The 15,903-nt window shown below is 46.5% G+C and overlaps 1 protein-coding gene across 7 annotated transcripts in view; it reads right to left on the bottom strand.

Annotated features, from left to right (window-relative positions):
• DYSF (dysferlin) overlaps positions 1–15,903 on the bottom strand; it is a 253,752-nt gene that overhangs the window by 35,679 nt on the left and 202,170 nt on the right. For all 7 annotated transcript variants that reach the window (XM_075188311.1, XM_075188613.1, XM_075188225.1 and 4 more), the window contains 3 exons: positions 13,753–13,881; positions 6,569–6,724; positions 2,901–2,992 (listed from right to left, as the gene is read on the bottom strand). In XM_075188311.1, the coding sequence (XP_075044412.1) occupies positions 2,901–2,992; positions 6,569–6,724; positions 13,753–13,881 (377 nt within the window). The remainder of the gene's footprint in view (positions 1–2,900; positions 2,993–6,568; positions 6,725–13,752; positions 13,882–15,903) is intronic.

The following is a 15,903-nucleotide window of genomic DNA, read 5'->3' as shown; positions in this document are numbered from 1 at the left end:
GTGGTGTGGGGGGTGATGTGGGGGGTGATGTGGAGGGTGATGTGGAGGGTGATGTGGAGGGTGGTGTGGAGGGTGATGTGGAGGGTGATGTGGAGGGTGATGTGGAGGGTGATGTAGAGGGTGATGTGGAGGGTGGTGTGGAGGGTGGTGTGGAGGGTGATGTGGAGGGTGATGTGGAGGGTGATGTAGAGGGTGATGTGGAGGGTGATGTGGAGGGTGATGTAGAGGGTGATGTGGAGGGTGGTGTGGAGGGTGATGTGGGGGGTGATGTGGAGGGTGATGCGGAGGGTGATGCGGAGGGTGATGCGGAGGGTGATGCGGAGGGTGGTGTGGAGGGTGATGCGGAGGGTGATGCGGAGGGTGATGTGGAGGGTGATGTGGAGGGTGATGTGGAGGGTGATGTGGAGGGTGATGTGGGGGGTGATGTGGAGGGTGATGTGGAGGGTGGTGTGGAGGGTGATGTGGGGGGTGATGTGGAGGGTGATGTGGAGGGTGATGCGGAGGGTGATGCGGAGGGTGATGCGGAGGGTGATGCGGAGGGTGATGTAGAGGGTGATGTGGAGGGTGATGTGGGGGGTGATGTAGAGGGTGATGTAGAGAGTGATGTGAAGGGTGATGTAGAGGGTGATGTGGAGGGTGATGTGGAGGGTGATGTAGAGGGTGATGTGGAGGGTGATGTGGAGGGTGATGTGGAGGGTGGTGTGGAGGGTGATGTGGGGGGTGATGTGGAGGGTGATGTGGAGGGTGATGCGGAGGGTGATGCGGAGGGTGATGCGGAGGGTGATGCGGAGGGTGATGTAGAGGGTGATGTGGAGGGTGATGTGGGGGGTGATGTGGAGGGTGATGTAGAGAGTGATGTGAAGGGTGATGTAGAGGGTGATGTGGAGGGTGATGTGGAGGGTGATGTAGAGGGTGATGTGGAGGGTGATGTGGAGGGTGATGTGAAGGGTGATGTGGAGGGTGATGTAGAGGGTGATGTGGGGGGTGATGTGGAGGGTGATGTGGAGGGTGATGTGGAGGGTGATGAGGGGGGTGTCTCTGGCATTGGCGGTTATGTGCCCCCAACAGCGCATCACATCTTCTCTTACAAATATATCAGCTAGCTTAGTGGCTGTGATCAGTGCTGGGTGGACAGAAATACGCTCAAGGGCTCATATACAGTTGGACATAAGAAGACACAATATGTGTTTCTGTAGTGCACACGCATGCTACAGTGTGTCTGTCTCCAGACTTATGCCCATCTTATGTCTGCAGAGGTGAAATTAAAAACAGTTATGGCTGACAGCAAGATTTCTAGAGCTTGTTCATGTTTCGTGTGTCCGCCATCCCTTGTCTCTCCTTGTTTGGAAGCTGAGCGATACCATCCTTGCTGAGGACCCTGCTCCTCCAACTATATAACTCTCAGTCTGTGGCTTCCTGCTGCCTCCATTCCCCTCCTCACATCATGTCACTGCCCCTGTCACATGCAGCCCTGTCCTCACTAACACATCACTCATCTCCTGATCTACTCTGTGCTGCTGGGGGACCCTGCTCCTTTCACTATATAACTCTCAGTCTGTGGCTTCCTGCTGCCTCCATTCCCCTCCTCACATCATGTCACTGCCCATGTCACATGCAGCCCTGTCCTCACTAACACATCACTCATCTCCTGATATACTCTGTGCTGCTGGGGACCCTGCTCCTTCCACTATATAACTCTCAGTCTGTGGCTTCCTGCTGCCTCCATTCCCCTCCTCACATCATGTCACTGCCCCTATCACATGCAGCCCTATCCTCACTAACACATCACTCATCTCCTGGTATACTCTGTGCTGCTGGGGACCCTACTCCTTCCACTATATAACTCTCAGTCTGTGGCTTCCTGCTGCCTCCATTCCCCTCCTCACATCATGTCACTGCCCCTGTCACATGCAGTCCTGTCCTCACTAACACATCACTCATCTCCTGATATACTCTGTGCTGCTGGGGACCCTGCTCCTTCCACTATATAACTCTCAGTCTATGGCTTCCTGCTGCCTCCATTCCCCTCCTCACATCATGTCACTGCCCCTGTCACATGCAACCCTGTCCTCACTAACACATCACTCATCTCCTGATATACTCTGTGCTGCTGGGGACCCTGCTCCTTCCACTATATAACTCTCAGTCTGTGGCTTCCTGCTGCCTCCATTCCCCTCCTCACATCATGTCACTGCCCCTGTCACATGCAGCCCTGTCCTCACTAACACATCACTAATCTCCTGATATACTCTGTGCTGCTGGGGGACCCTGCTCCTTCCACTATATAACTCTCAGTCTGTGGCTTCCTGCTGCCTCCATTCCCCTCCTCACATCATGTCACTGCCTCTGTCACATGCAGCCCTGTCCTCACCAACACATCACTCATCTCCTGGTATACTCTGTGCTGCTGGGGACCCTGCTCCTTCCACTATATAACTCTCAGTCTGTGGCTTCCTGCTGCCTCCATTCCCCTCCTCACATCATGTCACTGCCCCTGTCACATGCAGCCCTGTCCTCACTAACACATCACCCATCTCCTGATATACTCTGTGCTGCTGGGGACCCTGCTCCTTCCACTATATAACTCTCAGTCTGTGGCTTCCTGCTGCCTCCATTCCCTTCCTCCCATCATGTCACTGCCCCTGTCACATGCAGCCCTGTCCTCACTAACACATCACTCATCTCCTGATATACTCTGTGCTGCTGGGGGACCCTGCTCCTTCCACTATATAACTCTCAGTCTGTGGCTTCCTGCTGCCTCCATTCCCCTCCTCACATCATGTCACTGCCCCTGTCACATGCAGCCCTGTCCTCACTGACACATCACTCATCTCCTGATATACTCTGTGCTGCTGTAAATGATATATAAAAATGATATATACATAAAATTCATCACTTACTTTCCAAACACAGGCTCTAAGGTGCAGGGAATATAATTATCTCGATCATTGATGGACTTTTTCCCAACAGATATCTTCACGTAGGGGTCACACTGGAAAGTTCCCCACATTGTGTTAGGAAAATACAATTGGTTCCATCTGATTTTCATACTTCTATCACATGTTTTCATTCATCCTACTTTATCAATTCATAACACTGTTAGGAAATATCGGGGAGCTTTAACCTGAGATTTGTGTCTCCAGTGCAGCCTGCCAGCGAAACTGGGTTTTATTTTTAAATATTAACAATCGCTTGGCTACAGTCTGACTGACTCTGTTACTTCTACACTTAAGCTCATGGATGGAAACGTCTAGGGAAACTCAACTTAACTTTGGCTGCAGTAAATGACTTTTGTGTCTCTAACAAGATGGTAAAAATAACAAGTCTGAATCTAAGGGGGAAATTCAATTGCTGGCGATGTGGCACGTGGGCATCGCACCGCGCACGGACATAGCACCGCGCACGGACATCTCACCGCGCACAGACATCTCACCGTGCACAGACATAGCACCGCGCACGGACATCTCATCGAGCACGGACATCTCACCGCGCACGGACATCTCACCGCGCACGGACATCTCACCGCGCACAGACATAGCACTGCGCACAGACATAGCACTGCGCACGGACATCTCATCGAGCACGGACATCTCACCGCGCACAGACATAGCACTGCGCACAGACATCTCACTGCGCACGGACATCTCACCGCGCACAGGCATAGCACCGCGCACGGACATAGCACCGCGCACAGACATAGCACCGCACACGGACATAGCACCGCGCACGGACATAGCACCGCGCACGGACATCTCATCGAGCACGGACATCTCACCGCGCACAGACATAGCACTGCGCACGGACATCTCATCGAGCACGGACATCGCACCGCGCACAGACATAGCACTGCGCACAGACATAGCACTGCGCACGGACATAGCACTGCACACGGACATCTCATCGAGCACGGACATCTCACCGCGCACAGACATAGCACTGCGCACGGACATCTCACCGCGCACAGACATAGCACTGCGCACAGACATAGCACTGCGCACAGACATCTCACTGCGCACGGACATCTCACCACGCACAGACATAGCACTGCGCACGGACATCTCACCGCGCACAGACATAGCACTGCGCACGGACATCTCACTGCGCACGGACATCTCACCACGCACAAACATAGCACTGCGGACGGACATCTCACTGCGCACGGACATCTCACCGCGCACAGACATAGCACTGCGGACGGACATCTCACCGCACACGGACATCTCACTGCGCACGGACATCTCACCGCGCACAGACATAGCACCGCACACGGACATCTCACTACGCACGGACATCTCACCGCGCACAGACATAGCACCGCGCACAGACATAGCACTGCGCACAGACATAGCACTGCGCACGGACATCTCACTGCACACGGACATCTCACCACGCACTTTGCTGCTATTACAGTAAAGATCTGCGCTCATTTTTCCTCGCACCTCTATGGATGCTCCGGAAACACTTTGCGGCTAACTGAATTCCCCCAAATGTGTAACAACATTTCCTAGAAGGAGGACACCCTGTTATTTCTGATATACTAATAATAATCTGTCCGGCAGTGGGTAAGCTATACAGAATATTACATATATCTGGGAGCCAACATACCACTCTCTGCTGCAGACACGGACAGACAGACGTGCCTCTGGTACATGAAGACACCATGTAGAAACGATAGGTGACACTTAACAAACCTGTTATGCAAAAGTGTTATTTCACCTTCTCTGCAATAACCCCAATCATGTACCAGACAGTAACAAGATCCTAAATAATCTGACACAAAGTTGACGAGCAGCAGCTCTGGTCGAACCATCATGTGGACAGATGTCCAGCAGAGGATGAGCACTTAATGGGATGTAAGTAAGGCACCGGCGTCTTCATCCGCAGCCGGACAAAGCGATTCTGTGAACATTTGCTTTGTGCAATCAGAGGCTGCCGAGGCCAGCCAATCTGGGCCATCGCCCCGACCCCTCGCAGCGGCTTATGTTTAGCCTCTGCGAGGGGTGTTTGTTGGCGTAGCAAGCAGGAATATCTGTGACTGATCATTGAGGATGGCGGCTGCAGCAACAAGTCTGAAGACATTGAGATCAAGCCAGAAGACAGTGGACACTCCTAGAAGACAGCAGAGGGGTGGTAAAGAGCTTATAACTACGGTTCCCCCCTGCTAACGCCTTGCGTCTGCTCTGCATTTATTCTGACACTAGGTGCATTAAAGTCAGGCTAACATTTACACCAGCCACTAGGCTCGCGGTGACACATCAGGCACTAAGCCTATGGGACCATAGGGGTTTAAGCTTCGGTCCTCTGGAGGCCACGCCTAGCTCCGTTTCCCGCCATTCCTTGGTGGCCATTTTGAAATATATAGTGTAAAGGTCTCAAATGTACTTCTGTACCCTGTGTCGCTGCACCCATTAGTTAGGCCCCATCAAAGGTAGGTTTTTGGTGTGCCCTCTCACTTCTAGGATCCTCAGTCAGGCCAGAGTGTGATCTACTATCACGGAGAGCAGGTGCGGTTCACGCTGAGTGGGACAGACTCGTACTAAGCAGCTACTAGCTTGTCCTCGCAGCAGGACGAATAAGGTGTCCGTGTTAGAACCGTTTCCATGGCAGATACCTGTAAGCCCTGGAGCCCAGTCTAGTTTATCTGGGTCAATGGTTTGGGCACAGGTGCCTCACCCCAGTCCTGTACACACCTGGTCCAGCCCATCCCAGATTGTCATCTGTTCTCTCTTTGGCAGGAATAGAGACTCTGTGTTCGGTTCCTCCGGTGACACGTTGGTAGTTGTCCACAGCTCGGTACATGGAGTGTCTTTCAACTATGTCACACGTCCCCTGTACTTTCTCTACAGCGTACTTGTCTAAGGTAGCAGTTAGATCTCACTCACAGAGGGTGGAGGAACTAATTAAGACATTAAAGTACATGAGTGCATTGGTCGATGAAGCGACAGGTCCGGCTACCGTTTGGCTATTGCAGCTGGCACTACTCTGTATAATGCCCACCACTGCCAATCTGGTCCCCATTATCCACTGCTAATGGACATTAACTTTACTCTACACTCAGTAGCATTTGCTGCTATATAGAAGCTGTACTATCAGAAGTCACAGACTTGGCTGTAAACATTCTTATAATGGATTGCTCTGTGGTTAGCATTGCTGCCTCACAGCGCTGCGGTCATGAGTTCAACTCCAAACAGGGCAATATCTTTGTGGAGTTTGTATGTTCTCCCCGTGTTTGGTTTGGTTCCCTCCCCAAGGTCCAAAAACATACAGGTAGGTTAACTGGCTTCAGACAAAATGGACCCAAGTTTGGTAGTAGGGAATTTAGATTGTAAGCTCCAATGGGGCAGGGGCTGATGCTAATGATTCAATATTCTCAACAGTCAGTTCTAGATTATCAGTAGTGAATTCCTTAGTCAGAGTATTTTAAATAAGGAAAAACTAAACAACACTTGGAATAGACTTTACTGCAGGTGTTAGATTTAGTGACGCCTCTTATAAGAATGTTCCCCGATGTCTCCTACGTCAGCAATACCTACAGCATGATCACCATAGTCACATGACCACTGCTTACCTTGCCATTGGTATCCTTAGGCTGGAGCCCAAACGCCCGGACAATATAGACCCTCACCAAGCACTCCTGGAGCCCTTTCGCTAGGAGCTGGCGGAACTGGCGACCTGGCACTGGAACCGAAGGGTCATCCGGAAGGGGATATATTTTAAAGGATCCCTAGAGGTGATAACATTCATAAACTCTCCGATAATGACAACAAACATCGCTATTAATACAACCAAATGGTTAAACGACATGATCCTTCCTAACAGTATAATTATTATTTCCATCATCTGAAGAAGCGCACTCTTCATCCTCATTCAATAATTACAAAGAACACCATGGAAAATCTGAAGATTGGATGTTACCCACTTGAGCGATATTTATTATAACATTTGTGTGGACTAACTGGTGTTCTATTACTGCATTGTGGACTAACTGGTGTTCTATCACTGCATTGTGGACTAACTGGTGTTCTATCACTGCATTGTGGACTAATTGGTGTTCTATCACTGCATTGTGTACTAATTGGTGTTCTATTACTGCATTGTGGACTAACTGGTGCTCTATCACTGCATTGTGGACTAACTGGTGTTCTATCACTGCATTGTGGACTAATTGGTGTTCTATCACTGCATTGTGGACTAATTGGTGTTCTATCACTGCATTGTGGACTAATTGGTGTTCTATTACTGCATTGTGGACTAACTGGTGTTCTATTACTGCATTGTGGACTAATTGGTGTTCTATCACTGCATTGTGGACTAACTGGTGCTCTATCACTGCATTGTGGACTAATTGGTGTTCTATCACTGCATTGTGGACTAACTGGTGTTCTATCACTGCATTGTGGAGTAACTGTTGTTCTATCACTGCATTGTGGACTAATTGGTGCTCTATCACTGCATTGTGGACTAATTGGTGTTCTATCACTGCATTGTGGACTAATTGGTGCTCTATCACTGCATTGTGGACTAACTGGTGCTCTATCACTGCATTGTGGACTAACTGGTGCTCTATCACTGCATTGTGGACTAATTGGTGTTCTATCACTGCATTGTGGACTAATTGGTGCTCTATCACTGCATTGTGGACTAACTGGTGCTCTATCACTGCATTGTGGAGTAATTGGTGTTCTATCACTGCATTGTGGACTAATTGGTGTTCTATCACTGCATTGTGGACTAACTGGTGCTCTATCACTGCATTGTGGACTAATTGGTGTTCTATCACTGCATTGTGGACTAACTGGTGTTCTATTACTGCATTGTGGACTAACTGGTGTTCTATCACTGCATTGTGGACTAATTGGTGCTCTATCACTGCATTGTGGACTAATTGGTGTTCTATCACTGCATTGTGGACTAATTGGTGCTCTATCACTGCATTGTGGACTAATTGGTGCTCTATCACTGCATTGTGGACTAACTGGTGCTCTATCACTGCATTGTGGACTAATTGGTGCTCTATCACTGCATTGTGGACTAATTGGTGTTCTATTACTCCATTGTGGACTAATTGGTGTTCTATTACTGCATTGTGGACTAATTGGTGTTCTATTACTGCATTGTGGACTAACTGGTGCTCTATCACTGCATTGTGGACTAATTGGTGTTCTATCACTGCATTGTGGACTAACTGGTGTTCTATTACTGCATTGTGGACTAACTGGTGTTCTATCACTGCATTGTGGACTAATTGGTGCTCTATCACTGCATTGTGGACTAATTGGTGTTCTATCACTGCATTGTGGACTAATTGGTGCTCTATCACTGCATTGTGGACTAACTGGTGCTCTATCACTGCATTGTGGACTAACTGGTGCTCTATCACTGCATTGTGGACTAATTGGTGTTCTATCACTGCATTGTGGACTAATTGGTGCTCTATCACTGCATTGTGGACTAACTGGTGCTCTATCACTGCATTGTGGAGTAATTGGTGTTCTATCACTGCATTGTGGACTAATTGGTGTTCTATCACTGCATTGTGGACTAATTGGTGTTCTATCACTGCATTGTGGACTAATTGGTGTTCTATCACTGCATTGTGGACTAATTGGTGTTCTATTACTGCATTGTGGACTAATTGGTGTTCTATCACTGCATTGTGGAGTAATTGGTGTTCTATCACTGCATTGTGGACTAACTGGTGCTCTATTACTGCATTGTGGACTAACTGGTGTTCTATCACTGCATTGTGGAGTAATTGGTGCTCTATCACTGCATTGTGGACTAACTGGTGCTCTATCACTGCATTGTGGACTAATTGGTGCTCTATCACTGCATTGTGGACTAACTGGTGCTCTATCACTGCATTGTGGACTAACTGGTGCTCTATCACTGCATTGTGGACTAATTGGTGTTCTATCACTGCATTGTGGACTAATTGGTGCTCTATCACTGCATTGTGGACTAACTGGTGCTCTATCACTGCATTGTGGAGTAATTGGTGTTCTATCACTGCATTGTGTACTAATTGGTGTTCTATCACTGCATTGTGGACTAATTGGTGTTCTATCACTGCATTGTGGACTAATTGGTGTTCTATCACTGCATTGTGGACTAATTGGTGTTCTATCACTGCATTGTGGACTAATTGGTGTTCTATCACTGCATTGTGGAGTAATTGGTGTTCTATCACTGCATTGTGGACTAACTGGTGCTCTATTACTGCATTGTGGACTAATTGGTGTTCTATCACTGCATTGTGGAGTAATTGGTGCTCTATCACTGCATTGTGGACTAACTGGTGCTCTATCACTGCATTGTGGACTAATTGGTGCTTATTATTTCTGTTTAGATCTCTATGTGCATAAGATTAGCGCTGTCTATTATATTACTTTTATATGTATGAATTACAAAGAACAGCCTAGAAGGAGGTGAGTGTATTACACCTTGGGATCGGTAGCAGACACAACCTAGCCAGGGCAGATGCCTTGAGTGTAGATCAAACCCTCGCAGCTCCTCTACTGAGATGGAGGATCACATACCCTCTTCCCATTCCAGAATCCAAGACTTCTCCCGTGCAGCCCCCTTTCACTGGAATGACCTCCCTCGCTCTATCCGTCTCTCTCCCAGTCTAAGCTCCTTCAAACAGCTACTAAAAACCCACCTGTTCCTCAAAGCCTACCATCCTTCCACCAACCTTCCACCTAACCCGTTCTCCCCTCTCTCCTCCCAGCCCTTTTCTCTCCCTTATACGTCAACTGGCTCCCTTTGTACCTGAGTTCTGTTCACCCTCCCTTAGGATGTAAGCTCATTTGAGCAGGACCCTCTTCCTTCCTGTGTCCATACCTGTTCTTCTGCTCCGTCTTTACTGCATTAGTCTGCCTGGAGCCTCGGAAGTTTTGGTATTTTTGTTTACTGTTCAGTAATGTTTTACCCTGTATAGTCTACTGTTTGCTGTGTACGGCGCTGCGGAACTCTTGTGGCGCCCAACAAATAAAGGATAATAACAATAATACCTACCAGCATTTCAAAATCGGGACGAAATAAGCCACGAATTACCCAACCACTCTCCAATCTGCCCAAACCCAGCTCACATCCACTGGCCACAGACAAAATTTTGCAAAGCCCAATTTCCAAAAGGGTAAGCCCATACCAGGGTTGTCAGATCCTGTACCTCCTAGTTGTCCAAAATGAAGGTGAACGGGTCCAATGAGTGCGAAATCTAAATATTATACCCCAGTTGTAGAACCGCTCCTCATCTGGAAATTTTAGGCAGCGAGACAGTGGAGCCGGAAACAGACTAACGGTAGTTTTATTCTTTTTCTGCATGTTACCTATCTGCAAGCTACTGTTCTCTGCTGTCAGCGACTGTAGACACGAAAAGGTTCCTAGCGGTGTGTTTGAGTATAATAATAGGACAGGAAATATAAGGTGCGCAGAGAATAAGCCTCCCCCCATCACATGTCATCCATCTCTCCTGAAATCTTACTCTTTTATGATTCACATCCTTTTAACCTCTTTCCAAATTGTTAGTTGTTTCCCTGATGTTTTTATCCCTAAAGGATAAAGCATTCAGCTGATTACAGCCCAGCCCTGCGAGAATTTTGGGACAAGGTAAGATTTATGGCGGTGATTAGCCCCATGTGCCCTGGAAGGTAGAAAAATAAACCAAATCTTGTATTTCTTCCTGGAATAATTGAAACATCTCAGCTGTAAGCTCCTACAACATGTTGGGGCCGCAATCCTCTCTTCCTTGATTGGAGTTTTATTTTCCATATCCCTTCTGGCTCGCAGTGTGGGGTTTGTCCTCCGGTGAGTGAGTGTTACAGATTTATCCGGAGTCACGCTCTGGCTATGGACCGTGCAGCCCGCGGGCAGCAGATAAGCTCCGGCCTATGCCAGCGCGGCTGCCGCAACAATCAGCCGGGTTATTCTGATAACTCCGCTGGTGAACAATCCGGCGCAGATGGATCCCAGAAGAGAACATATAAACATAGTGCACACTGCATAGATTGGTTAACAGGCATTTAGTTATATGCTACATTTTACACTGTGCTTCAAGGGTCATCCGAAAATTCCTCCAAAGTTCTGATGGATCGTTCTCAGCTCACACCCAAATAAAGGAAATATTCCTCTCTGTGTATTGAGTATATAATGAAAATGTGCATTAAAGGTGTAACAAAAATCTTAATTATAAGCCCAACAGATCATGTTTCAGGGAAATATAGCACTCTGGGTAAAACTGGGTGAGTATATATGTGAATACGGAAGCTGTCACCATGTACATGACTTCTAGAAGCCTTGGTAACTGTATAATGCAGCGGTAATCGAGTTATCAGTGCTGTAAACACCGACACTGTTTACTTCTACATATTTAGTCCCATAGTGAACAGAGCGACATAGAAAAAATAACTACTTACCAGTAAAGAGACAGAGGAAATCCGATGAGAGGACATCACGACACTTCCAAATGACGTCAGTTGCGTTCGCAACAAGGAAGTTTCAGCTTTTAAAGCGGCAACGCACGGACCCAGGTAAGTATTACCTTTACATTAGGGGTTAGGGTTAGGAGTTAGTGCAGTGGTTCCCAAACTGTGCGCCTAGGCTCCCTGGGGTGCTTTGGAGACCTCACAGGGGTGCCTTGGCCAGAGCGAGTGGTAAGCAAGACGGGGGACCACTTGGTAATTACTTTGGCTTAGGGGTGCCTTGAAATTTTTTTGGAGACCCTAAGGGTGCCTTGAACTGAAAAAGTTTGGAATCCACTGGGTTAGGAGTTAGGGGTCAGGGTTAGGAGTTAGGGTTAGTGGTCAGGGGTAGGAGTTAGGCGTCAGGGTTAGGAGTTAGGGTTAGTGGTCAGGGGTAGGAGTTAGGCGTCAGGGTTAGGAGTTAGGGTTAGTGGTCAGGGGTAGGAGTTAGGCGTCAGGGTTAGGAGTTAGGGTTAGTGGTCAGGGGTAGGAGTTAGGCGTCAGGGTTAGGAGTTAGGGGTCAGGGTTAGGGGTTAGGAATAAAATTTAAAAAAACGTGTACGCACTAACGCAATTTGAAAGTGTGGCGATGTTCTCTCATCGGATTTCCTCTGTGTCTTTTACTGGTAAGTAGTTATTTTTTCTATGTCGCTCTGTTCATTATAAGAATAATTATGTAGCAGTAAACAGCGCCAATAACTCATACTACACCCATATAATGTAATATCCACCCCTGCCATACGTTAATAAAACACCTTTACTCTGATAATGTATTACACACTCACAGCGCAGTACTTTCCTCTATGACAACATAAAGCGACACAATCTGCACTCACATTTAGCCTTACAATGACATTTTATTATTCCTGGGCTGCCCAGTGTTCTGCGCTCTCCTTAAGGATCCAACACTGAATGCTTCTCTCTCCCCGTATAGCATCAGCTTATCTTACGGCAACATATTGTCTCTATGAGCTCATTTCCCACCGGCCTCTACAGATAAGAAGCCACCAGGACCCTGGAGGAAATCTATACAGTGTAAACTATATTTATCTATTCTGTGGTCCATGTTACACTGTCACCCAAGCAGCCAATTATGGATCTTATTCTGGATTTCTGGACATCGGATCTGTCCCTGGATGAATCATTGAAATAATCCCAGTTATATTAGAATGGCTTTAACCGGCCGTGAATCAGGGATTCACGATAATGTGCTTTAAAATGGACTTATCATCTACAGACCGGCATTGGACATCCAAGATTTGTAAGAAGGGCTGATGTGCCGAATATCACCGTGGACCTTGTACGCCGGCCTAAACCATCTCTAGCGCCGTTATCTTGCACCAGTTATGTTCTAAACAAACGTTTTGCTGTCCGAGAAGCCTCCAAAAATTGGACGAGGCCGCGATACAATGATGTGGAGCAGCAGAGGAGCTGGACAGGTGGATGGAGCACTGTGGTGGAGCTTCTGCATCACAGCATTGGGGTCATCCTCCAGCCTCTAGTGTAGCGCAGCTGCTATTCTCCCCTCCCCCCCCATGTTTCAGTTTGTCCACCTCCCTTGCCGAGAAGGGCCAAGAAGAACTTAATATTGGTTCAGACTAACGTGAAAGTGGGGAGGGTGATCATCAGGGTAAAGGATGAATTTAACAGAACATCGTCTGATAAACCGGTCAGAATACAGCCATGATGTGGAAGGGTTAAAGAACTGACGGAGTTGGTGCTAATTGTGTTCTGGGGAGTTTGGGTGATTAACGACTTGAGAAACTAATTCAGCATATGGGTTGAATCAAGTAAAGGGGCGATATTGTACACTGTAAGGTGAATGGGTGTAAGCATTCTACCTCAAGATTAATCCAATGATCCAATTCCGTTCACGCCCAATAGTACCTGTAGTGTTAAATTTTATGGCATTCACAATATATTTCATTTTCTCTTTTTTAGCTGACTATAGAAAGTAGAAATGCTAAAATTTTTTGAAGTAGTTCTAAATTTGATCAAATTTCCCAGATTCGAATGCCCTGAACACGTCAGCGTCGTAATTGTCTATAGATCAATATTTGAACTCTGCAGTTTGACATTTCCGGGTGACGTTCATGGTTTATAGTCGACATTTGGGTTTTACTGATCCTGCTCGATTCTCGGCTTCCAAGTTCACAGTCCGGGATTTCGTCAAAATTAGTGTTTTTAAATCAATTTAAAACGCTTTTTTTAAAGCGAACTGCGAACACTATTACATACGGTATAATGAATCTACACACCATGTAACCATCAGAGTGATATTGTAACGCACCTTGAATTCTCCAACCACCGACGGATCTTCGGTCTCATCTTGGGATCTCCCTCTGTAGAGCTTGAAAGTCCGACAAAAGTCCGTCAGCCCATCGTAATCTTCTATGTTCTCCAACTCTGTGTCCAGCACCTGTAAGGTGGAAACAAACACATGTATGATTTCAGATTTATACCTCCACATTACTGCTATTTATTAAATATTACTGTGATAAGCGAGTTTTCCACTGTGGTTCAATCTTACAGTTTAGGGTACAAAGTAGCAGTTTGATGAGATGGGCTGTTAATATATTGCAAGTAGATACTCGGGGACCCACAGAGAGTTGGACGTAAGTCCCATTTTGTAGAGGAAATATCCGCACAGGTGGTGTATGGGAAGCAGGTGAGGTGGCGCTGGGGAAGCGAGTTTGCATATGTCCTGTGCGCCAAAAAATGTTTAAATACAAGCTAACGGTACACCTGAAGCACTATTCCCTCAATGAGTTTGTCTTTAACACAAGAGATATTGGCAATAATATTGGCAATAATATAGGCTGAGGTATACTAAATGACCTCATTAATAACACAGCCACCTGCTGATTCCCAGCATAGAAAGAAACACTGAGAGCCTAATTAGAGCTAAATTGAACGATAAATAAACATTATACATTATTATGACTGCAGTTTAAAACTTGTATCCGACATAAATGGTTAAGAGGAAGAATGCAATGTACTGTACGGCTATTAGTTATTATATTAGTATGTAACATTTTAATAATTATGCCATTTCCTTTCCACACATTTTCTATACAGGGAGTTGTAGCGGAGCCAAGTAATTATTATTCTGAAATACTTAATTTACAGTACAGGAGGCCAAAAGCCCGTCCGATGCCAACTGAAGTGCAGATGTTGCAACTTGTCCAAGTAGTCTATTAAATTCTGCTCTGTCTTTGTGTGGTCAGAAGGACTAAGTTAACAACACCCCAAAGGTTCCCACACTAATTCTGGCGTCTCTATTGCTTAAACTGCACTTCTATTTCCATAAAGCTGTTCACCATTACATGAGGGTTTCGGCTGAACTCAATGGTATTTCTGAACTCTGGGAACCGTACACAGTGAAAACCACATGAAGCTGCTGGAGAACCAGCCCAATTTGGGGGTTCCCGGACTTGAAAGCCCTCGGTGCTCACGTTAGATTTCCCAAAACTCTGATAACGTCAAAACTGAAAGAGACCCAATTCTGGCTTGGCACCAACTAGACTGAGTGTAAAGACTCAAGCTGCTGCTATTTAAGAGACATTTACCAAAAGTACAACTACCTGGATAGGAGAAGATTAGGGGAGTAGCTTAAAATGCTCCTTAAGTCTTCCAATTATTTCAGTAAAACCCTATTCTGCACTGATAAGGCCCAAAAGGGTGAAACAGTATTAGTGTGATCTATCTCCTCATCATATCTAGGTGTGTTTTCTGTTAATTAGCTGTGAGCGATATTATGTCACACATTCAGTCTATTAGGCGGCCCCTAACCATTGACGCTCCTAGGTTCGCCTTACGCTATATAATACCTGTGATTATAATACATCTTGAACGGGTGTATGATCTGCTGTTTACCTTCGGTGCATTTTGAAGTTCAAAAATTAAAGGGGCCGGAGATCTTATACGGCTGCCATGTGGCCAAACTAAAGCGCTGGTCCCTCCCTCCCACCCCCAATCTCACTGACGAATTCACCATAGAATCCAGAAAACTTCTCAGTCCATCACTCATGAACATTGCACTTTTTTGGTTGTTTTTTAAACTTCGGAAGAAAGTAGATATTTGTTTTTCTAGCCTACTATCTAAAATGGTACAAAAGCATTTTTTGCTTTAAGAAAATATAGAATGAAATCCATGGCTGTATTTATTAAACCAAAACTGTCAAAAGAAATGTCAAAAGAAAAAATGCAAACAAAAAAATACTGAAGGGGCCTTTGCAAGGGATATCTGGGTTTTTATATTAATACTCTGTATCTTGGCTCACTCACTCTTATAATCTCCACTGTTCCATCCTCAGATGTGTTGACGCCTGAAGCCGTGACTGTTATTTTTCCCCTGGTTCTACCCAGGTAGGAGCCAAGAAAACGTGGCTGCTGTTCCAGGATGGACTGTGCTGGTGACAGCTCTCTACCAGTAGTCATA

Source organism: Mixophyes fleayi, chromosome 1, assembly GCF_038048845.1.
Source record: "Mixophyes fleayi isolate aMixFle1 chromosome 1, aMixFle1.hap1, whole genome shotgun sequence".
NCBI classification, from domain to species: domain Eukaryota; kingdom Metazoa; phylum Chordata; class Amphibia; order Anura; family Limnodynastidae; genus Mixophyes; species Mixophyes fleayi.
This window is presented reverse-complemented; position numbering and strand designations above follow the sequence as displayed.